The 26,343-nt window shown below is 36.5% G+C and overlaps 1 protein-coding gene across 3 annotated transcripts in view; it reads right to left on the bottom strand.

The window, feature by feature from the left end:
- The window catches only part of ADAMTS19 (ADAM metallopeptidase with thrombospondin type 1 motif 19), a 280,545-nt gene that overhangs the window by 36,956 nt on the left and 217,246 nt on the right, over positions 1-26,343 (bottom strand). For all 3 annotated transcript variants that reach the window (XM_014344971.5, XM_024928919.4, XM_024928920.4), the window contains 3 exons: positions 23,233-23,390; positions 18,870-19,023; positions 6,525-6,660 (listed from right to left, as the gene is read on the bottom strand). In XM_014344971.5, the coding sequence (XP_014200457.4) occupies positions 6,525-6,660; positions 18,870-19,023; positions 23,233-23,390 (448 nt within the window). The remainder of the gene's footprint in view (positions 1-6,524; positions 6,661-18,869; positions 19,024-23,232; positions 23,391-26,343) is intronic.

Below are 26,343 nucleotides of genomic sequence, written 5' to 3'. Positions count from 1 at the left end.
AAGAGTCACTGGAAACAAGTTAAAAGATACCTATCTACTTGTATTAGTCTGTTCTCACACTGCTAATAAAGACATACCCAAGACTGGGCAATTTACAAAGGAAAGAGGTCCAATTGACACAGTTCCATGTGGCTGGGGAGGCCTCACTCACAATCATGGTGGAAGACAGGGAGGAGCAAGACACATCTCGTATGGCAGGAGGCAAGAGAGGGTGTGTGCAGGGGAATGCCCCTTTATAAAAGCCATCAGATCTCATGAGAGTTATTCACTATCATGAGAACAGCACGGGAAAGACCCACCCCCATGATTCAATTACCTCCTACCGGTCCCTCTCATGACATGGGAATCATGGAAGCTACAATTCAAGATGAGATTTGGGTGGAGACACAGTCAAAGTGTATCACTACCATATATTTTGACACGTCTAGAGTTAGCAGAATGTTACATGGAGACTTTATACCTTTTTTTTTTTTTTTAACCAAACACAATAGTTTTCTGCAAGATGCCCAGGCTTCCTCTTGCTTTGAGTGCTCCATATTTCTTCTCTTGGAACTTGTTCTTATTAGACTCTCAGTGTCCATCAGACTCTGTCCATGTCATATTATAAACTGCCTTTCACTGCTTACCATATCACTATACTGTGGGACTTTGTAAGTATAAAATTGCTAATATCCAGGAGTTATTCTTATTCTTTGTAATTTACATCTTTACAATAGCCCTATGTATTGGGTATCACAAATATCGTGGCCAGATTTACAGAAAGGGAAACTCAGGCACACAGAGGCTTAATACCTTACCAAAGGTCACAAAATTGTGGCATCAACAATTCAAATGAGGCTGTAGACTACTTAACAGTGAGAGATATGGGGGTATTAGCAAAGTAACAGAAGACTGTGATTGACCTCTTACCTGGATAAAGCAATCACCGAGGTATTACACTTATCAGCAGCAAGTAGATTTCTGTGACCAGGCTATATCCTCCCACATGGAGCTACATATGCTTCTTTAGGCTAGCCAATGTCTAGCTTTGATATGATCATAGACACTGGAGTAACAGACTCAGGGCTAAACTTAACATGACTCCATTTTACAGGCTCTCAGGACTCCAATATTATTCTTTGATCTCACTGATTCAGCAGCTAATACATACGTATTTTAATATCTAGATGGAGAGCTACCTTAAGGACCACTAAACACCTGCCCAAATTCACTTTAGGAAAGAACTAAAACCTATGACAGAAAAGTGATTCTTAAAATTTGGTATTTGTGTGATTCCTGTCAATTAAAATCTTCCCTGTATTTCTCATTACTCGGGCAATCTTCTAGGGAGACCCAAATTAACTATTTCAGCACAATATAGAGCAGTCAGAATCCCCGAGGTTATTTGTAGGTACCTTATTAGCTGTGCACATTCCTGAAATAATACTTATTAGCTGTAAGTTTCTATTTTTTAATATGTAAAAGGGTTTATTATTATTTCCTGATATACAATAGGTTCAGGATATATTATATATAGTAGCATTTTTAAAATGATTCATACTTATTCATATTTTTTTTTGTAGCTTCATCTCCCACTTGTTCGGAAAATAAACCATATGCTCATCTTGCTTACCAAACACTTTCTATTTTCACCTCATGATATTTGTAGAATCCTGTGCCTGGATCCTTGACAGCCAGCCCCACGCCCATTCCTCCTAGAAGGGCTTCTCCATTCAACCAATGGGGACTGACCTTTTCTTTGCTCTCTATTGCCTGGCTTGTAGCACTCACACGACTTATTAGATATTCCCCAGGGAAGCAGAGGGGCTCAAAGGCTACCTAATGAATTTGGCCTTCTTTTCTTTGTAATATATAAGCTCCTCAAAGGCATGCATCAATGTTTTGTTTTTGTTAGCATCCATAACACTTTTACATAATAGGTTTTGATAAACATGTCTTTCTTTTTTTTTTTTTTTTGAGATGAAGTCTCACTGTGTTGCCCAGGCTGGAGTGCAATGGTGCAATCTTGGCTCACTGCAACCTCCACCTCCTGGGTTCAAGCTGTTCTCCTGCCTCAGCCTCCCAAGTAGCTGGGCTTATGGGCATGCCCGCCATGTCCCCCTAATTTTTGTATTTTTTTAGTAGAGAAGGGGTTTCAACACGTTGGCCAGGCTGGTCTTGAACTCCTGACCTCAAGTGATTCACCCGCTCTGGCCTCCTAAAGAGCTGGGATTACAGGCATGAGCCATTGTGCCTGGCCGTAAACATTCCTTGAAATAGAATTTATGTTTCTCTCTGTTTTACAGAAGTAACCTTAATTATTCCAGATTTACCAAACCCAAGTATTCCTAGCAATGAGCCACATTTTGAGGAGTCACATCCTCTTACAGCCTAGTAAATCTCATCTGTAAGTTAGTTTAATTGTAAATGATTTTATGTTTCTATTTCTGAGAAAGGAAATAGAAGGCTTTACAAGGTTATTTTTTCCTCATCTATCCAGCATGTTGCAGACCTGCCATTTTGCTTTGGAGTCCCCTGGTGGATTTCTCCGAAAGTGCACATCTTCCAAATTTAGTTTAGTTTCTGCTTCATATTTCTGCACAAGAATATCCAAAAAATAATCCCAATCTAAGTCCATCTACATATCTTTTCCAACTATGGAACTCAGAAGACACTACTGGGTTCTCCATACTGAAAAGAGAAGTATTTGCAATTTCATGGAATCTCATATTTTTAAGTAAAATAAAAATTTGAGATCCTCAATATAATTATAAAAAGTTACTTTTCCTATTCCTTATGAAAACCACTGAAAAATAAGAACTAAAATATAAAATGTATTCTAATGAAAGAAAACATTTTCGTGGCTTAGAACTTAATTTGGAAGGATCCCATTTCCTTATCTTTAAGAGACCTTCACTTACAAAGGTATTTACTAGTGAATTCATCTATTTTATGTTTGGTCCATAGAATGCCATTGGGCCATTTAGTGACTTTTTCAATAAATGTGAATGGGAATTAGAATTTTTTTACTAGGTTGGAGAAAGGGGAAAGACAGGAGGAATAAAGGATGTACTCTTCCAGTAAGTCTTGGAAAGGTTTCCTGTGATGACCCTTAATAATTGCCCATGTTCATTTCTTTCTTTCCAATATTTTGCTTAACCTCACTAACATCACAGCTTGGTGGTTCAAAATAAATTGCCTCCTTTTCCAAGGGAAGGGAGATAATAATCTCTAACAAAAAGACTTCCAGTCTCCAGCTGCAAAAATTTCTCACTCAGAAATGTACTGACCTTTTGAAACTAGTCATTTTACCAAGTCATTATTGAGACATTTTTCTCCAAGATAGTTGAGTTCAGGGAATGAAAAATAAATAGTGTGTTGTATTGTACACTCTGCTCCTTCACAGACCAACTTGGGAAACAACAAACATGCTCTAATCCTCAAATCCAGCTCTTTCAAGATTCCTGATGTATCAGAAAAAGCCATGGCTCTTTCACCAAATTGGAACAACTATATGGCAATATAAAACAAATTGTGTTTTGAAGTATTTTAACATTATTTAACACAGATAATTTAGCATCTTAATATCTATTAAAGGGGATAGAGAAAAAGAGAATTCTGAGGAACAGCAGTAACAGCAAGGATCCTGGTTCTTTAGCTGACAGGGCCAAGGCCAAAAATGCTACTTTATGTATCTGTCCAGCACTGAGTGGAAATGACCCAAGGACCTGACAGTAGGCAAGGATAATTCCCTAGGTCACTGTACCTGATTACTACTCTGTATCATGAAAAAGCTTTACTGGTTCACACACTTATACAGTTAGGCTGAAAAGCCTACACCCAGGAAGGTGCAAAGAACATGACATTACTGAAGGTATGTCCATTACTTTTCCCTTATGCACATCCTTTTATATATCATTTTCCTATTCTTTTAAAAGCATATATTTGCCTGGGGTAGGATTGTTAGAGCAGGAATGCAAAAGACAGGAAAAGTTGATAATCAGCTTCTACTACTATAAACCAAAAATAGAATTTTAAGCCCCCCCAGCTGATTGAATGGACCCTCCTCTCTCAGCTAAGGGGACACAACTAAACTTGAAAAACTAGTTCAGACCATTATATGAAAGGAGGGTGGGTAGACATGCCTCATTATTACTCTCCTTCCTTTGGGGCTCAGGTATACAACTGAACAGCATTGACATTAAAACAGAGATCCTAAGACTAACCAAATAGACTCTTTGTAGCAATAAGATACTAAATTCCAACCTGACTCTACTATAATATCACATGACAGACAGCAGGGCCCTCAAAGAAACCAAACTATTTTACCCCATAATTTGACATACTTTGAAATGGCCCTGCAAAGCTGTGTCTTGTTGGGGAAACTGACATTCTATAGGGAATCCCCTTCCCTTTCCAGGTCTTTTGCTGATACTTTAGAGATTGGCTGAGAGTTCAGCGCATTTTAAGGATCTGAAGAGGAAACACTGCCATCTGTTGCCCCTGGAGGTCAGCCACCTATGAGACTTCATCTACATAATATGAACCTTGGTCTCTACAACCCCTTATCTTAACTCAGACACTCCTTTCTCTTGATTCCAGGTCTTTAGATAATAATTTAACCCTCAACCAATAGCCAATCAGAAAGTCTTTGAATCCACCTTTGACCTGTAAGTCACCCCTCCCCCAATGGCTTTGAGTTAGACCAAACCAAGTTATGCCTCACATTTATTGACTGACATCTTATGTCTTCCTAAAACATATAAAACCAAGCTGTAACCCAGTCTCCTTCAGCAAATGTTCTCAGGGCCCTGTGAGACCATGTCATGGGTCATGATCCACAACTTTGGCAATATAAGCTTCTAAATTGATTGGAGACCTGTGTCAGATACATTTTGGTTTACAGTATCTAAAATATATTAAATCTACAGAAAGCAAGCCTTGAAATTCAAACTTCGTAGATGAAGTATTTTCCAAATTCTTTTTTTAGATGTAGTTTCGCTCTTGTTTCCCAGGAGTGCAATGGCATGATCTCTGCTCACTAGAACCTCCACCTCCTGGGTTCAAGTGATTCTCCTGCCTCAGCCTCCCGAGTAGCTAGGATTATAGGCATGCGCTACCATGCCTGGCTAATTTTGTATTTTTAGTAGAGATGGGGTTTCTCCAAATTGGTCAGACTTGTCTCAAACTTCCGATCTCAGGTGATCCCAAATTCTTTTAAGCGCTCATTATCATAGCATGGCTAGATTTAGAGGGCTTTAGTAATTGACTTTTCCTTGGGGGTGTGAATAGGGAAATCAGGACTAACCATTCCTCTGCATGACACTAATTCCCAAAGAGATTAAGAAAGAAAAGCTCAAATATGGTTAATTACCAACTTTGTTCCTCTCCCTCTTACCTCCCCCATACCTACTCTTTGTGGTAGATGGCCATGAAGACGGTTATATCAGTTATAAACTGCTATAAAATGACACATTATCTGCCTATCTGAATTGTAGGGTGTGTAAATTCACCATGAAGCCATTACAGAAGCTCTTGTGAGGGGAAGATCAATGCTCTGACTACCTAAGAACTTACAACTCTTTCCTAACTCACCGGGCTTCAACAAATTCCTGAGTGTCAGGACAAAGTAAATATTCCTGTCCCAATATTCAGAGGAATCAATCCAGCCTCACTCTTTCTGTCACCCCATCCCTAAAAGTTTTCAGGATTTTGGACACCAGGGCTGAGTCCTAATCAAGCTAAGCCTTAATTTTTATGTGAAAGCAGGTAGATTGGAGCCCTGTGTTGGCAGCCATGCCAAGTAGCCTCGTTGCTAGGCTGGTCCAAAATTATACTCAGGTTCCACTCACCTGTCTTTACCCCAACTTCCAGTAACCAAGGCATGGACTTCTTTCTTCCTATTCCACTTACAGCTGCTCAGCATTGCTGTTTTGTCCTCTACTTGTGAATTTCTTGCCTGCTTTGTTACCTAATACTCATTGGGGGGTGTCAGAGGAAACCAAAGCATCTGTGGTACAGTAACTGGGACCTGGGTCACAAAGTTGGTGGTGAGAGATCAGGGATTGGGCAGTTTGCTTCTGGAACTCTGGGCTAGGAAGTGAGAATTTAGCCAGAGGAATCAGAAATACTACACTGGCCTGGCTCTGCTGGGATCTGGGTCATGGCAGTCCCAGTTTGGTTTATGTTACTGTGGGCAAATTCTAACACACCGTTTTGGAGAATTCAGGAGCAAACAGCTATGTTCCACCAAATAACAAAGTTTTTGAAGAGGTGACCTAGAGGTTATGAAATGATTTTAAATAAAAAGTGATTTTAATTACTCCTCAGCAACCATCCCTCCCAATACCCCTTCCTTAAGTGGAAAATCTTGGCCTTGCTACCTTGCTTTCTTAGATCTTGCTTATTTAAGACTTTAAATTTTGGTACATATCCTTTGGCAATGTTTTTAAGAAAATGTGATTTCAATGATATTCTGAGCATGTTTTAAAGGACAGCAATCTAATGGACAAATAATGCTTTAAGGGTCCTTGGAATAGAGTTACCTTGTTTGACATGGTTGCTCATTGCACTTTCGAATCTGTGGCTCTGGCTTGGTTAAGTATTTGCATTTCTCGTTGTCCACAATGCTGATATTTTTGCTCATGATTTTTGTGCAGGACACTGTTGTCTTCCTTTCTCCTGAAAAGAACAAATAAACAAAGAAATATTATTATAAGCCTTTATGTAATGGATTTAGGAGGTGTTCATAAGCTTATTATGCTTATTTTTTATTTAAAAAACTTTTTTATAATTTAAATTTTTATTTTATTAAATTTTATTGATTCATATTAGATGTATACATTTTCAGGGTATATGTGATAATTTGATATATTCAGATAATAAAATCAGGGTAAGTTGGATATTCATCATTTAAATATTTATCTTTATGCTAGGAACATGTGAATTATTCTCTTCTAGTTATTTTGAAATGTACAATCTATTAATGTTAACTATAGTCACTCAATTGATTTATTGAACACCAGGTCTTATTTCTTCTATCAACTTTTATTTTAGATTCAGAGGGTAAACCTGCAGGTTTGTTACATGTTATTATAATTTTCAAAGATATTTTAAACAAATTTTAGAACAATGAAGATATTATTTATAATTTACATAACAAAATGTACCTCTAGGCTTAAAAGGGATGAGTAATAAATATTCCTTGTTACAAATTAAATGGCAAGTTTTATATACAAAGTGATCATGGCAACATAAATTAGCAAGATACAAACTGAAGACATTGTAAAGGATTGTGGCCATCTTTTAGAATTAAGTGGTGGAAAGCTCTATTTCCATAAAGTTAATCTCCCTAATGAGCCTTTCTGAAAGCACCTAAACATGTGTGCACATTTTATCATTTGGTTTGTACATCATTAGTGCTTTATAATAAGTTATGGAAAGCACATTTGTTTTGAGTATAACTCAAACCTTTATTCTTATCACCTCTAATAAAGACCCCAAGAATTCTAGAAATCTTTACCCAAATGATTGTCATCATCTGTAAGAAAAGAAATGGGACTCTTACCATCTTTTACCAGATTTCAGAAAACTTGGCTTTTCTACTTTCTCTACTATGATAAAATTTGATTATAGGATGTAAACATGACAATTTATATGCTGTATTCCTTTTGCTTACACAGCCCTGTAAGCACACTTCCTTTACAGGAGTTATATTATTCATCTTACAATTAAAATGTCTAGTAAGTATGTGCTAATTTCTGCTTCTCTTTGAAAAAGTCTTATATACAGATTTCTTGTGAGTAGAAAAAGATACACATCTGTATAAGATTTAATAATCTTACTTAATCCATTGTTTGACACTATAAGACAGTTAAATCAGCCCAAAATTTTGAAGCCAGATTGGTCATGAAGAAGTAAGAAGACATCACAAGTCTGCTGGTTCACTATTGAAAGGCCCATTAGTTAGGGTACTATGACTGACATGGAAGCTTAGAGAATTCATGCTGGTAATGACAAACAAGAAAAGCTGGGCTGGTGGCAGGGAGGTCATTCTGCCACTCAATTAACAGAAAGAGCAGCTGGCATCAAGAATGAGGAAGGAAGGGATGTAGACAGAGAGGCAGTTTGAATAATTTTGGAGTACATTTTACTTTAGTTTGAATGGGAGATGGTAAGAGGCAACTGGGTGGCTAAGTAAACAGCAAAATAATAGCTTTAGGTTCAGAGTCTTTCCTTGATTTCCTCTCAATAGCTCTGAGCATAGTCCTACCACAATTTGTAGTATAAAAACATAACTGCATTTGTATACATGTGTAAATTAAATAATAATTCTGTGGTTATTGCATATAATGTTATTAAAACCATTTGGACCTTTAGTTCAATCAACAGTGATAACACAATGTTGGCTAAGTTATTTCCTTTTTAGGAAATCTTGGAGTACTGATGGAATGCAACTTATTCTATGGGAGCTCCATATAGACAAGAGTGTCAGGCAGGTAACAGGCCCTTTCCTTTGAGTGGAATGAGGTGTGCCTCCTACCAGTACCCTATGGCATTCCAGAAGTGTACACTGGTGGGCCAACAATGGGGAGGGCCTTGAGATGGCATCCAACCACAGGTTAAAAAGTGGATTAGGAAAAAATCATGGCCTATAGGCAGATGAACTAGAAAACGGTACTCGTCCTCCACATAGAGGTGGCCCCACAGCAGGCTGCATGGCTTGGCAAATGGAACATGGACTGGATTGCAGTCCCCTTGGCTGAAGACTTTCTGCAGTGCAGAAACTGCCTGAATGTGGAAACTACACCCTCTGAGGTCCTCTTGAGTGAACCTTTGCAGCTCATGCAACAAGGTGACCTAATGCTAACTTGCAGAGGAAAGGCAGTCTTTCACGTCTCTGGCAGATACTTAGAAGCTGTCCATGCTATTCCTTGGTAGGTCAAGAAGGATAAGTGTAGATTCAGACTTAATCACAGCAGTGCTCAAAACCCAACAACTTCAAATAATTTTCAAATAAACTGCTAGAGAAGCAGAAATGACATTATGCTCTTTTTTTTTTCACATGGAGAAAACAGGCATCACGAGGTAAGATTTACCTAAATGTAAAATTTTGGGACAGATTTTTGGTCAGCTTCCTCTTAGCTTCCTATGCTTCAGGGGCTCTTTTATGACCTGAAGTATATATATCAAATAGATATTATGCAGATTTTGTATAATGCTAGCTTAGGTATTATTTCTACATTATTATGATGCGATAGCCAAAAGCAGGATTAAAATAAATACTACTTTTATGAAGTATAAATGTTAGTTCTAAAATTTAACTTGAAGCCTTGACACTTACAGAATAGATACAGTTGCCTAAATTCATTTAAATGATGACATTTTGCCAACTGCATCACAAAAAGATGATGGGCATTATCCAGAAAGCTTTTGCTGAACATATATATAGTCACAGAATAAATAACCCAAGGCTGATTATAATGCTTTTTTCCCCATCCTCAGAAAATATTTAACCTTAGTTATATTCACCTACTGCTTATGTACTGAGATACTGAAAAAGAATTTTTTAACTATAAGTATTGTTATATCAAAAGGGATATAGGTATCGGCATCATTTTAGGGACATGTTAGTAGTTTTCTAAGAAAGTATGAAGGTGCATGAGTATGAATTGAGACATTTCCATTTACATTGTAAGAAAGGACTCCTATATTGTAAGGTTTTTGGCAGCTAGGGGAAGCTTAGCTCTTTTTAAAAATTTCATTGAACAAAAACAATAGAATTAGAAAAAAACTCATTGCTCAGCTACAGACGTGTTACACCTATGAAAATACAACTAAGATCTTAAAGCCATATGGAAATGTTATTGTTTGAGTTTTTCTTTTACATATTTAAATGTCCCAGCCAACACAGGAAATTTCCATTCTAGCATCTAATAGCAGTATCTACAATGCATCCAATACTGTGGCACCTAGGGACAAACAGAAAGTGATGAAATAACTGACCTTCTGCCTGAATTATGACAGCTGTAGGCTGTTGACAGAGTATTACTTGCTTTATGGTGATTAACTTCACCTCTTGGTTATTCCCATTAAATTTGTCTTGGGGAAATCTGGATGTTTTGAATACAATTATAAATAAAATAAAATAACCATTATGCATTCATCTCTATTGAATTGCAATATCTGAAAATGAAGGGTAACTTTTATTTACTAACTCTTTGTGCTTTGGAAATTTAACAAAGACTAGACATTATATTAAGTGAGCCGCCTTTTCCAGTTTCACAGATAAGCTGACACTTTTTACTATAAAATATATGCTCTGTATTTAACCCATAAAATGGGTATTTCAAAATAAAACTAAATTCTATTGAGGTACCTCACATTACTAGAACTTGCATTGTAAATGCTGAAACATATTCTTGGTTGTGGGTTCAGTGTTTCAATATGCATAACTGAAATTTTCTATACATTATTTAACATTCTAAAATTTTAAATTAAATTATAGAACTCTGTAAGACAGAGATTATGTGTGTGTGTATGCCTGTGTGTGTTTGTAAATTTCTTTATAATTTTTATAATTTTCTTTTAAAATTTCTACTTATTAATTTTCTATTGGATTAACAATGGCCAGTAAGCATGAGAACCAAAAGTAAATATACTTTAATGAGGATGAAGGACTTTTCTCTGAGCGCTTCCTAGAGCTTTGTAAAATGCTGATTATTTTTTACACCTACATTTATTTAACTTAAATGACTTTCAAAATCATGTCATGCCATTTACTTTTTATCCTTTTTTTACATTAAAAAATATTATTCCCTAAGGATATTGTCTGAGTGTTAAAATGACTAGTTCATTTTTTTATTTTAATGAAAATAATTTACTTTGCTTTGTTCACAACACCTAATATATAACCAATCTGATCTTGCCATTTATATGCATGCAAATATTTTAATGAGATCACATAGCTGTCAAGTTAAATTTAACTGTTAGCATAACACTCAAGGACCTTCATGAATTGGCTTTCATCCTACTTTTCTGATTAAATCACTTCCCACCCACCAATCCTCATATTTTACACTCTAGTAATAACATTTTCACTTCCAAGAAAGCCTTCCACCTGGCACGTGGGTGCCTTTGCACCAAGGTATATCCTTGGAAGGCTTTCTATATCTTCCTTTATCACTGAGTAAGGTGATTTTATTATTATCTGACTTCCACTAGATGGACTGTGAGTTCTCTGAAAGCAAGACATATTCATCTTTGGACCACCTAGCAATAGTGGATGCATGGTCAATACTGGTAAAGGAATGAATGAGTGAAATATAAGCATGTAATTCAAGCTGTCAGTGCTTTCTATACTAAGAGGTTCATCTCAATACTATGTTTTCTAAAATGGTGACAAAATCATTTGCAAACTAAATGACAAATTATCAGGAATCCAGTTCCTCTTATGGCAAATCCAGTTCATGGATTATCACTTAGGTATTAAAAATCAAGGTTATGAATAGTTTCTGTCAATATAAGATGTTTTTATTAATAAATGAAATAATATCAAATTATATTAAATATTGAAATAAAATAATGCAGAGAAAAAATGGAAAATATATTCTGGTGCATTTTCTTTGGCAAATAATGTTTATTTTGGTACATGTATAGTATCTTTAAAATGTAAAAACAGGCCAGGCACGGTGGCTCATGCCTGTAATCCCAGCAGTTTGGGAGGCTGAGGCAGGTGAATCACGAGGTCAGCAGTTTGAGACCAGCCTGACCAACATGGTGAAACCCAGTCTCCACTAAAAATACAAAAAAATTAGCTGGATGTGGTGGTGGGCGCCTGTAATCCTAGCTACTTGGGAGGCTGAGGCAGGAGAATCACTTGAAACTGCAAGGTGGAGGTTGCAGTGAGCTGAGATTGTGCCACTGCACTCTAGCCTGGGCAATAAGAGCCAAACTCCATCTCAAAAAGAAAAAAAAGTAAAAACAGAACAAATCACACCCTTATAGATGTTCTTTCCTGTTAAATATATTCTAGAGGTTTTTAAAAGGTATAGGCTTTTGAATACTGAAATGTTTTCCTCAACTTGGACCCAAAGGCTTGGATATCTACTTACGATCTGGATATGGACAAGGGAAGCAGTGTCTAGAGGATCCCAGGACAGTCATAAGCTAGACAAACTTGGACTGGTGTGAAGAATGTGGAATGTTGGCTTATTTTTTTTCCTTCAAAGTAGATCTGCTTAGGATTTCCTAAAAGCATGTTTAACTCTTCATGTGTTTCATAAGGGGTTATTGAATTTTGGGGTCCTCATTCTATTTTATTTCAGTAATCTATTCACTAGATCAAAACAAATCTTAAAGTTATGCAGTTAATGCTGATTCCACACACAATCCTCAGATATTTTGGAATAATATATTTATAATGCCTCTGGAGACTAAGATCACTTAAAACAGGTCTTTAATGTCAAAAGGAACCTTGTAGCAAACTGATCCACACTTCTGAGATGCCAAAATAAATTTAAACCATTCCTCCAAATATTTTAAGATGTTTTAGAACTCTAACACAAAGTGAACATTTCTTTCACAAAAACATTTCAAGCCGTTTGAAAATAAAAGAACTAGTTTTAATGACTGATGTTAAAATACAAAATGATATGTCAATTCAAATATTTCTAGAATTATCATTAGACTCAAAAGACTGTGACGGAAAGTGTGATAACTTATATATGTATGTTAAACTGTTGAAAAAATTTACCTGAGATGATCAGCCTTCATCAGAGATTTTAAGGCAATATTCCTTTTAAAAGAGAGAATTTTCATCTCTTAGGCTTTTCATATCTTATAATAACTGACAATAATAAATACATATGTGAAATAAGTTTAGTTTGAGTTACCATTTTAAAACTTAGTTTGAGATGCTGATGTAAAATGTAATTATGATAAAAATTAGCTAGATAACCATATCCTTTTAAGTGTTTATTTTCCCACTTATTACAGTATTGGCAATTTAATATCTTACAACAGAATTAGAAAAATAACATCTTATACACACATTTTATACTGCCCTGTGATACTTTACTTGCTCTTAATATATTCTTATGAAGTAGAATACTGCTATTATTATTCCTCTTTGCTGTTGAAGATAAATTTTGCATGAATCTGTTTCCAATATTCTGTGCTTTGAACTTACTCTCATTTAATTCATGAATATGCTGAAAGATTAGAAAGCTCTTTCTGGCTATAAAATCGATGATATGAAGTCAGAAATGATGCGATCCTTGAAATTCTGTCCATCCACTTTATTTATGAACTGCAAAGGAAAATAATATCCAAAAGCCCAGAAATATTTTGGCATTGAAATGAATATGCACCCCATTAACATAGAGATAATCGAAAACTGTTGACTAAACACAATGGAGCAGAGTTGGAAGAGGAGATCTATTCAAGCACAAATCATATAGGAGTTGTGTATTATTAGAATGACTGTTTTATAAAATCAGCCATTTGAAATAAAAATAAAAGCATATCTAAATTCTTACATAACAGAATATAATAAAACGTCCATTTGTATCCAAAGAAAACCTAAATAATCTCTAGAAGACATGCTGTATTTTGTGGAAATAAACTACATGAAGCCTCCTGAGCCATTCATGAAGGCAGTATGATGAGCAGGAAAGAAGACTTGAACCCCTGAGTCATTGATTCTAATCCTGGCTCTACCCAAATGGGCCATGCAACCTTGGGAAGTCACTTAACCTCTAAGCCCTTCAATTTTCTCATGTTGATAATTAAGAAGTTATGTTTAAGAATAGATAATATTTCTCCTGACCCTGAAACAAAAAAAATTTATAGTCAACCTCTATTCCTTGATGCTTAGCAATTGGAAGAACATATTTTAGGAAGTAATTAATGTAATTTGGGGAAGAATGTTGACCCTAGACAATTTGCTTTTTAAAATTGAAGACTGACAAGTTCTGTATGTTTAACTCCTTCTGATGCAGCTTCTATTAGATAAAAATGGCAGAAGGAGGAAAAAATGAGAATAAAAACATTTACTGGGCAAACATTTTCCTGTCTAGAGTTTTAAATGTAGATGGATTTTAACAACTGCTTTTCAGTGGTATAAGGTGAACCATCAGCCTGTCTGTCCATCACTTTACTCCTCCATTGCCTGCCCCCCAACCACAAGATGGGCGCTTGTTGGTAGGATTGCAGATATGACTAAGAATCTTATCTGAGCTACGTTAAAGAGAAAAATATAACTATATTTTTGTTGTGAATGTGTTTGCTTCTATTTTGTGCCTTTGTTTTTTATTTGGGTAGAGAAGGTGAAGTACAGCCCCTTAAGAAAGATGAGCCCCTGGCATCAGTGTAGGATGAGTGGAGCAGAGGAACAGGAATTTGCGAATTTGAGTGCATATGGGAGCATCAGCAGGAGAGGATGGGAGGATAGAAGAGCTCAAGTCATAGGGCAGTGTTAGGGCCCAGGAAGAGAAACATGGCCACTGAAAATTTCTTGTGGCAAGGGTGACTGATAACATTTTTTTAAATTGAGAGAGCGATTTGAAATGTTTTTGTTGTAACCACTTTTTATCCTTGGGGCACAAAGTGAATTCCTTATAACTTCACCATTCCTCTGCCCCTGATGTTGCCTTTGCTCTGGCAAAGATGCTCCTGGAGTCAGGTAAGAACCTCAAAGCTCTGAGCCCTCTGCCAAAGGATGCTCCTTCCCACTCTATGCTCCTTGAATATTCTTGGCACCTTCTTTCTCCTAAGGACACAGCCTCTTACTCTCCCTGTAGCCTTCAGCGGGGTGACCATTGTTTTGATCACTTCCAGGTACCTTTGGATCTAGACGTGGTGCAGCTGCCATGCTCCTCCCTGCCACTAGCAGACCCCTCTCCCTTTCTGTTCTATAATCTCAGCTCTATTTTCTGATATCATCCTCTACATTTCTAGCCTTTTAGTGCCATGAGACAAACAAGTCTTTCCCTTTAGCACCCTGAGACTAATAATTCTTTAACCCCTCAAGACCCTATACTCCATCAATCCTATCACCATTTTACTGTCTTTCAGCCCCCATATCTTTATATTCCTCCTATTGCACCTAAATTCCATGATCCACCACTTTCAGCCTCTTGCATACAACCTCAGGTCAAGCACTTACTCCTCTCTTACTTTATCATACTCACTTGGCAATTTCCAAACTCACTTCACAGGTGCACTCGCATGCTGTACATTGCTAGAAGGTAACATACATCATAAGGACTGGTATCATCCTAAATTCATGACCATTGACTTTAAACAGACTATTACTCCAGATAATCAAAATACACATACCCATTTCATTCATTATCTAAGTGATTGATTCACATTTTCTCTTTTCAAAATGTCAGTACTTCCTTTTCCACCCTAACTCTCAGCCAGATAGCCTTTATTGACAAAATAGTTTCAACTGTAACTTCCGAACACCTATCTTTTCTCCTGTTACTAGTGATGAGTTGTCCATATTTTTGCCTAAAGCCAACTTCACCATCCTATCCCATTTGGATATCACTTCAGCAATTTTTTTGCTCTCTCCTTTGCATCCCTAGTTTTTTGTTTGATTCTTAAAAATGCACACTGGCAAACAATGTTGTATCATATACCCTATTGAAAACAACAACAAACTCCTTTAACTCATATCCTCTTTTACCCCTGCCACGTTTGTTTTCTCCTTTCAGCAACATTCCTGAGTTACCTAGAGTCTCTTTCTTCAATTCTTCTGCTATTTTCTATGGAATCCATCCACACAGTCTTTGCAGCCAAACACTTTATTAATTTTTATAGGATAACCATTGACTTTCATGTTCCAAATATATTTCATTTATAAAATATAATGACTATAATATATTTAAGTATAACAATCATTGTCAGTCTACATTATTTTTTATTTATTGCAACTTTTGATACAGTTGATCATTCCCTCCTTCTTCTAATACTCTTCACTTGCCATACAGAAGAGCATTGTCTCCTGCATGTTTTTTTTTCCTGCTATGTTGTTGGCTACTCATTTCAATAGGCTTTGCTTATTTCTCCTCATCTCTCCAAACTCTAAATGGTGGCATGCCCCAAGTTTCAATCCTCTAATAGCTTCTTTCTCTCTTCACTCAATATTAGTCTACAGATAAAGAATATATGGATATTTTTAAATGCCAAGGATACATAAAGTCTTTGGTGACTATTCTCAGTTGGCATTTAAAAATATCCATATATTCTTTATCTGTAGCCTGATATTCTCTCCTGAATGCCAGACTTATATACCTAACTGCTTACTTGGCATCACACTTAGATGTCCAACAGACATTTCAAATAAAACTCTCTTCTAATCCTGCTATTCCACAGACTTCTTTTTTTTTTTCTTTTCTTTTTTTTCTGAAATGGAGTTTCGCTTTGCCACTGAGGCTGGAGTGCAGTGGCAGGATCTTGGCTCACTGCAAGCTCCGTCTCCCAGGTTCATGCCATTCTCCTGCCTCAGCCTCTCGACTAGCTGGGACTACAGGCGCCCGCCACCACACCCGGCTAATTTTTTATATTTTTTGTAGAGACAGGGTTTCGCCGTGTTAGCCAGAATGGTCTTGATCTCCTGACCTCGTGATCCGCCCGCCTCGGCCTCCCAGAGTGCTGGGATTACAGGTGTGAGCCACCACGCCCGGCCTTCCACAGACTTTTCTATGTAAGGCAGTGGTGACTTAACCCTGCAGGTTGCTTGGCAAAAACCATCACAGTCATCCTTGACACATCGCTTTCTCTCATGCTCCACATTTAGTCTATCAACATTATCTATTAGTTCTACTTTCAAAATATATACAGAACCTGACCATTTCCTCCCTCCTCTATTGCTATCACAGTGGTTCAACTATCATCTCTTTCCTGGATTATTGTAGTAACCTCTTGACTGATCACTCTACTTGTACCCCTTTTCTTTATTCACTGTACAATCAATTCAGAAACAGAAATAACTTTTAAAAACATTAAACCAGAATAAGTCACTCTTCTATTTAAACCTTCCAATAACATTCCAGATCATTCAGAGTAAAGGAAGGACATACAAGTATTCTGGCTATTCTTTGAGTATGCCAAGCTCTTCTCCTGCCTCACGGCTTTTGCTTAGAATGCTCTGCCCTTGTAGTTGGTGCCCACCCATATCCACTTTAGGTTTTTTAATCAGTGGAATCTTCTCCTTGAGGTTTTTTCCGACCACCATATTTAAAACCGCACCTAACCCTTCTCATCTTCACAACTCCTATTTATTTTCCCTCCTTGCTTTATTTTTATCCAGAGTACTTATCAGAATTTGATACCATTATTACTTACTTGCATGTTTGCTTTCTGTCTCCTTTCTCCCAAATCCACTCCCCCAAATCCTGTCACTGCACCTTCCCCACTTCTGCTGCAGCAACGTTTAGGCTACATATGTGAATAGTTTATTTGCACAGAAAACAAAATAGATAGTTCACTTCTTTGCACACAATATATATGTATATATCATACTTTTGTATAATTGAATATTTTTTCAGTATTAAAAGGAATCAGTTACTAGAAGGCCATAGAAAATGTGTTCAGTGGAAATGAGAACTGAAATAATATACTGCTGATACAGATACAGATGGATACAAGTGTAAATTGGAGCTCTCATGACCTGAGATCCCATGTTGGCTTTACTACTAACTGGTTCTATGAGCAACCACAATCTATTTAACCTGCAGGACACAATTATCTTATTGGTACAATAAAGGGATAGGATTAAGGATTATTATTATATTATTATTATTATTATTATTATTATTATTGAGACCGAGCCTCTCTCTGTCACCCAGGTTGCAGTGCAGTGGTGTCATCATGGCTTACTGGAACCCCCGTCTCCCGGGTTCAAGCAATTCTCATGCCTTAGCCTCCTGAGTAGCTTGGATTACAGGTGTGCACCACCACAGCTGCCTAAGGATTAAGTGATTTCTTAGCGTCACATTTGATGCTTAACTAATTATGTTCTTTTGCCTCCTTAACCTCTAATATAAGAACAAAAATTAAAAAACAAACTTGGAACACAATTTCAGGATGCATTTATATGTATTGAAAATAGTGGTATACATTTAAAAAAGAGCAAACTAAAGGAATTGGAAAATTACTTTCTTCACATGCTCTGTATACAGTTGGCCCTCAGTATCAGCAGGCTTTGCATCCACAGATTCAACCATCTACAGATCAAAACCTTCAGATATGAAAGGCTGCCTGTAGGTACTTTCCATCCAATGGCTGGTTGAATTGTGGATGTGGAACCAGCGGATCGAGAGGACTGACTGTGCTACACATCATTTTATGTCAGGAACTTGAGCATCCTCAAATTTTGTTATCCACAGGAGGTCTTGGATACCGTGAGCCTTGTGTAGTTAGCATAAGTATGCAGACAACATAGAAACAAGCTCAAGACTGTTCCTGTCAAATAATTCTTATATTCAATTCAGGTCTGTAATTCTTGTGGGCAGGTGTACTTTGGAATTTAGAACTTTTAAGATTTCATAGAAATAACACAGTGCATAAATAGTACCTAACAACCTGAATGGTGTCTGGGGAGGCCCCTGTAAACAAATATATTAATACTTATGTAATGTAATGTAATATAATGCAAAGAGTAGTCATATTGAGATATGTTAACAATCCTAAATAGCTGTTCTTCCATTCTAAGTATTTCAGGTGTTTAGCCACTAAACATATCATATAAAACTTTCCATTTCTAACTCTTTATGGATTTTGGAATTGCAGATTAGGGATTTTGGATATGTCTTAATTATCAATGCTTAATCAGAAAACAACTGATGTTTTGGAAAGATAAATGTTTAAAAATCCTTCACCTCCTCCACAAGTGGCATCGCAATCTTCCCAGCTTGTGTGTGTCCACATGAAGAGGGGCTCAGGTGCTTTAGAGCTCTGGTTTTCTGGAAGAGGGTCTGATGGGATAGTGTATTCATAGTGAAGACCATAATTCTGATCCTGAAACAGGAGCACCTATAGTATATAAAAATGATCAAGGCAGATGGGTCAAACTAGAACACGTGCAATGTAAAGCATAAAATTAACAATATTGATACTTAAAATGCTCATTGTGTTGTGTGCATTTTGTTGTTGTTGTTGCTGTTGTGGACATACCCTTCTCTTAATGCACACTAGAAACGTGACATTATTCTTAAATGTAGATATTGCCATGCTTTTGAAAAGACTGGAGCTTCGTACTTACCTTCATGCTAAAAACATCTTAAGAAAAGCTCATTTGAGTGAGGTCAGACATACTAGATCATTTTCTTTCAATTTGATGGACTAGACAGTTTCCCAAAGCATAGTAAATGTATAAGATGACTTTAGTTGGAGGTGGGCAAAAGTGGCGGCAGGAGTATGTGTTCTATCATATATCAAGGTGTGACCCACAATCTAATGCCAAATGTAGAGAAAAGAAAAGATGGACAGGAAGTTGCTGAGTCAAAAGAGGAAGATAGATAGATGACTTTGGGGATCACTGAACTTCATAAGGGCAGAGAATTTCTAAGCAAACTGGAGGACAAGAATTTCACTCCAGGTATGCTTACAGTTAACCTTTAATTGTAGCAAGCAAGGTTACTGATTTTCCACTTGTAGTATATATTGTTTTCTTTGAAGTTAAATTTATGTTACATGAACTTTTAATATTAATAATTGTACAGTTATGCACATATATATATAAATAGTTCAATAAACCATAAACATACATGAAAACGACTGAACATGGGGCTACACGTTGGACTGAACTATATGCAGGGACCATGTCTGTTTTGTTCTCTACTGGTTCCCAGTGCCAGGCTCAGAATTGGATAGTGTGGCCAATTATACATAAATACACCCACCCCCCTCCCCCACATACACACATATTTTAATGAAAGAGTTAATGAGTATATATATATATTTCTTTATACATCTATTTTTAGAAAATATGTCAAGCAATCCCATGGAATATATCACTTCTATGGATCTGAGGATCTATGGAAACAATCTATATAATATAATATGATACATTAAAAAACATATGTACCCAAATTTTAAAATTATGATAAATTATTGAAGAACTTTATTTAGTATTTTACCTGCATCAAGGTAGTTGTAATGATAGGTAATGCAGAGTTAACATTCCATAGGAAAATTGAAATGGGCCTAGGTTTAAGTGTCTGAACATTTTTATTATATTTTCTTTCCTTCTTTTTCTCAGAGTTTTGTTCAGTATATCAACAGAATGCCTAAGATGTATTTTGATGTGCAGATTGGGAGACTAGTGTGTCCACTTTATAAATAACTATATCAATAAAAACAATAATTTTAAGTTCACAAATGCGTAACACATACAGTGTACTAATTCTATCATAGTACTTATTTTGGCTTAAATATGTCATTTGATGTTGCTGATTATAAGTGACTTTCAGCCTAATGAGTTTAAAGACAGACAGTTTAAATGGGTTTTTAAAAAATGATATACCTTATGACTATACCCAGACTATTATTAATACATAGTTTTTAAATGAATGGGATGAACATGTAAATACCAGCTATTTGTCAACTTATTTAATTACATAAAAATGTGTCTATTTTTCCTAATAAACTACCTTTTCATTGATAGAACTTTAGATTGTCCTTGAATATCTAATGCCACTTAAAACAGAGACATTGGCTACAAAACCATTAGCTCTTTCTTAAACCATTTGAATTTGGCAGTATTCTTTGCAAAAAGGAAAGTGTGACCATGTTACAGTTGAGGGGCACATGTTGAAGCATGGCAGCAGAAGGGATTGCCTTTCAAAATTCAGTACAGTCCTTCAATCTGTAATAGTCATTAAAGAAAAAATATCTTAGAAGTGCAGTTTCCCTTGGATTACTGAATAAATCCAGGTCACATAGATGCCTTCTTTTAGACATAGTTCACTGAGTTTAATTATGCTTCATGCTTCCAGGAAAAACCTTAGTAATTACCAGTTAGATTAAGGATTCTGCAGCAAGGAAACTCCCTCCACCCAACACTAAGGTCTCACATATAGTGTTTTAAAATTCTGAATTTGAAGCTTAGTAAAGAAGCCTTGGTCTTATACCATAAAATAAAAACAGGGGAGGTTACATTTATTAAAGGCAGGCAACACAATGGCATTTTATGCAATACAATCATTAAACATATGTTTGCTGTTGATACTGTTATTATAAGTGACCAAATCATAGAATGAAACAGATATTGTTCATACAACATTTGTTTCTTCATTTTATTTTCTCTCGCTAGATGGCATAAGGCAGAGAGTAGGGTTTCCAGCTGAAATTAAATAATAGGATCCAATGGGACTGTGAGGTGATGCACAAAATGATTATTCAAAGTATACTTACATTTTTGATTTAAGGCAGTTTGGTATAAAGAACTTGGATCTAAGCTTTGGATCCAAGTTCTTTGGACCTCTGTGTCAGCGAGGTGGCATAGAAGAGTGACTAATACCTAGGTTTTTACAGCTAAATAACTTATTGGACAACACTGAGCACATTGATCAACTTTTCTCATATTTAATTATTTTTAATCTGTAAACTAGAGTAATAGTATATATTACACAGGATTATTTGGGGGATTAAATGCTATAATGAACATAAAGCACTTTTGGATAGTGTCTAATTCTTAGTCCTCAAGAATGATGGATATTATTATTATTATGATTTGGAATAGAAGGTACACACACCACTCACCTTGCTCCCTTTATTTCTGTTGGTAAAGCATATTAATTGCAGTTATATAGAACCTTGTAATTTAAAATGTGGTTTGTGGACCAGTAGCAGCAGTATCATGTGGAAGGTGGTGAAAAATACAGATTTTAGATCCCGCCCCAAATCAAATGAATCAGACTATGCATTTTAGTAAGAACCCCAGGTAATCTGCAGGCACACTAAAGTAGTAGAAGCAAATAGGCCAATATATGATGTGAACCTCTGGCTTCTAGACTAGCAACACACATGTCTCCAATTGAAGACAAATTCATCTTAAATCATGTGGAGATATTAAATAATGCAGCACATCATGCTCCAAATAAACAGTTAATTGATCGTGTTTTAGAGTTGTTTTATATGTGGACTTAAGGAGGTGTTGCAGTGTCTGAATTTTAGACTTCTTTTTGCCATTAGGATAGAAAACTCACACCAGCTGTGTAGTCAGTCATTTGGCTCATGTGCCATTAGCACGCACTGCCATAATCAAGGTCAAAAGGGGCACATGGACCTGCCACCAGCCTGGACAGAATTCCATCATCCTGATTTTTTCTCTTCAAATTCTAAACCACTTATATCCAGTTTTTGTTTTTTTTTTTTTTGTTTTTTGTTTTTTGTTTTTTTTGAGACAGAGTCTCCCTCTGTCACCCAGGCTGGAGTGCAGTGGCTTGATCTCTGCTCACTGCAACCTCCGCCTCTTGGGTTCAAGCAATTCTCCTGCCTCAGCCTCCTGAGTAGCTGGGATTACAGGCATGCGTCACCATGCCCAGCTAATTTTTTTGTTTTGTTTTTAGTAGAGACGGAGTTTCAGCATGTTGGTCAGGCTGGTCTCGAACTCCTGACCTTGCGATCCACCCACCTTGGACTCCCAAAGTGCTGGGATTACAGGCGTGAGCCACCACGTCTGGCGTATATATAGTTTTTTACTAATGGTAACGAAGCTTATCATCCCAAATATTCAAATTACGTAATTCTTTACAAAAATCCATTAATAACAAACAGGGCGATGGGGAGCACTGTTAACATGTATTTATCAAATTCCTTCTCTCGGGTAGAATAACATTTTATCTAAGGTTTTTATGCAGAGTCAGATAATGGCCATTCATGGATATATAAAACGCTGTGATTTGCATGCAATATTATAGTACTCTCTTCATAGACATCCTCTTCAGTTAGTAAATATATGTTTTTAGGAAGAAGGGGTTTCTTTGGATTCCCTGTCATCCATCTGTACTTTGCATCTGTAAATTCCCTAAAACATCTTGCTCCTCCTGTAATAATTGCTGTTTTTAGACAACATGATTTAAAACACGTTTTACAAAACCTCTAAAAATTCCACTTTTTAAATAATTTTAAATGTCTGTGTGACAATTCAAATCTGAAAAATATTAGAGGAAGTGCACTGGGAATGTTCCTTGCCATGAGAAGTTGATTATGCCATGTTATCAATTCATTCCCTCATACCAGGAGATGTAAAGGTGCTGTAGTAGGACCTTTGGCAGAGATCTTCTCCCAGAGGCCTCGTCTTACATAATGAATGGTAGTTCCAGCCAAATTGAAGGCTCCAGAGTGTTCAATCTTCCAGTCACTATTAATAGACTGTTTGCCAGCATCTCGGAGAGCTATAAAGAGGTTCAAAAATATAATGAGTATTAACAAGTCAGCTTCATTGATCAACATCTACTACAAATTATTTTGTTAAAACTAGTCCATTTATTTACAAACAAATGGATCAACATTCCCTGATGTAAAACTTGAGGCAGCTCTTTTTAGGAAAAGTCTGCAATCATGGCAGATGCCATAGCTCTCCTGTCCTGAAATTGTCCATAACTATATAGCCATATTTATCTTTGCCTTCTCTAATCTCCTTGGACCTTTGATGTATATATTCCTTATTTCGGTCCTTAATCATTTATTCTTTAACACATTACTATATTCAGACTATGTGTATCTATTTAGTCTATCCAGTGATCCTATAAGCATTGTGAATACCAGCTTTACATCTCATACATGCTCTGTCTCTCCTATGCCCATTCAGAAAAGTAGGTGATTAAAGAAGGATCATTAAACAGGACATTAATTAACAGATCAAAATGGCAGGGTTATATGCATTATAAAACAATTCAAAGATAATATGTTGGATTTAAAAACAGAACCAGGACCTTTTAACATCTGTTTGTGATTTGCTGTGAACAAGAATGGAAGATAAATGTTATTTCTCACCCACAAGCAACTATCATCTATATAGGATTTTACAGAATAATTCTGTTTACATAATTTTTTTCTTTTTGAGCTAATCTGTGTACAATTTAAATAAGATTAGTGACACAGAAATGAGACATCATGGTTACCATTTTAAATTAAATTTTTAAAATATTTTCCTTCAAATGATTTAGTGTTTAATTTAAACTTTTAGACTCTTCCATACAACTTTACTGTCTTTCCTAAAGACATGTACATGAGGATTCATTGAAGGCTATGTCAAAATTATATGAAAACATTTTGATAACTTAAGCCAATAAATCCTGCTAGTTATTTAAGCTAATCTCCAAGTATTAGATGTTTGAAGATTTCCAAGTTTTTATCTTGTAAATAATGTTTAAATAAATATGCTATATACTAATTATGTGTATATCTGAATATTTCCCTTAAATATCCAGATTTGGAACTACAATAATAAATAAATTGAACATTTAAAGATTTTGAAAAACAGTTTCAAGTTGATTTTCCTAGAGGTTGCATCAATTTATACTTCCATAATAGTGACTGAGAGTGTTTATTTCTGAGCACAGCACTGAAAGTAAATTTCTCTTACCTAATATAAAATCATGATTGAATAATTACTTATCTAGTATCAACCATAACTCAGGCAACATTCAAAGTTCTGGAACCCCCAAAATGAACAACATGTATATGTTCTCTGTCTTCATGGAACTTACACTCTAACTGCAGAGCCAGACATTAAACAAGTTACATAGGCAACTGACTACAACATGCTGATACTTGCGTGGCAGAGTTGAAAGAGGCTCCTCTGAGGGATGTTATTTACTGAGGAAGTTAGTGAAGGGAAATAAGGGAAAGGGCATTCTAGACTAAGGGAGCCATACATGGAAAGGTCTTAAAGCTCATCGCAGCTTGACCAGGACCAGGAGACCCATGTGCATGAAGTCAAACATGCTGAAGCAGATTATGAAGGGAGGCTGGAGAAATGAGGACTAGCCAGACCAGAGAGGCCTTGTTAGTATTTGAGTTTTCCTAAGAAAAAAATGTAACGGCCGGTGTGGTGGCTCACACCTGTAATCCCAGCACTTTGGGAGGTCAAGGTGGGCAGATGGCTTGAGTTTACAAGTTCAAGACCAGTCTGGACAACATGGCAAAACCCCATCTCTACAAAATATACAAAAATTAGCTAGGTATGGTGGTGCCCGCCTGCAGTCCCAGTGACTCGGGAGGCTGAGGTGGGTGGATCGCTTGAACCTAGGAGGTGGAGGTTGCAGTGAGCTGAGATCATGCCACTGCACTCCAGCCTGGGCAACAGAACCAGATGTGGTCTCGGGGGGAAAAAAAAAAGTAAAGCTTTAAAGTATTTTGAAAAATATTCTGTGGAAAATGGGCTGGTGTAGGGTAAATTTACACAGGGAAGATAAGATATAACACTAACATGGTAGCCCAACTGAAAGTAATGGTGGCTTGGATTAAGGGAATGGATGAAAATATCAAGATTTGTTTCAGAGTAAAATGGACAGAATATGGTAATGAATTGGTTCCCCTGGGTAAATGGAAGTGTCAAGTATGATGCCAGGGTTCTAGGATGAGAAAACAGATGGGTTATGATGGCAAATAATGAAATGGTAAAAACTGTCAAAAGAACATAGTTGAGGAGCAATATCATAAGTTAACTTTTTTTTTTTTTGAGACGGAGTCTCACTCTGTCACCCAGGCTGGAGTGCAGTGGCCCGATCTCAGCTCACTGCAACTTCTGCCTCCCAGATTCAAGCAATTCTCCCTGCCTCAGCATCCCGAGTAGCTGGGATTACAGGCTGCCACCACCATCCCCAGCTAATTTTTTTATTTTTAGTAGAAACAGCGTTTTGTCATGTTGGCCAGGCTGGTCTGGAACTCCTGACCTCAGGTGATCTCCCCACCTTGGCCTTCCAAAGTGCTGTGATTACAGGCGTGAGCCACTGTGCTGGGCCCAATCTACTTTTCTTAAAGATCTATTATTTTATTCCTATTGAACTTTATAATTTTTTCATTTTGATCATGCTAAATTGATAAAATAATTAATGATTTTTCCTGAAAGGTAAATTATTTCCTTGTTTTTCATTAAAGTCTATTAAGTATTTTGAGGAATCTTTTTGGCCTAGATATGTACTAAGGTCGGTACAATTCCATTTTTTTCTCCTGTATTCAGTACATTTTTAGGGCACAATGTAAAGAAATATTTTCAGAAAATCTCTAATTAAAATGACTTTAAAAATCCTGGGGGTCACTAGAGTACATTTAGATTCAATTGGTATTTTTGACATTCAGCATTCTCCAGAAAATGGCACTCACACATGTACCTTCAAATCC

The sequence above is a fragment of the Pan paniscus genome, chromosome 4 (assembly GCF_029289425.2).
Source record: "Pan paniscus chromosome 4, NHGRI_mPanPan1-v2.0_pri, whole genome shotgun sequence".
NCBI lineage: Eukaryota > Metazoa > Chordata > Mammalia > Primates > Hominidae > Pan > Pan paniscus.
This window is presented reverse-complemented; position numbering and strand designations above follow the sequence as displayed.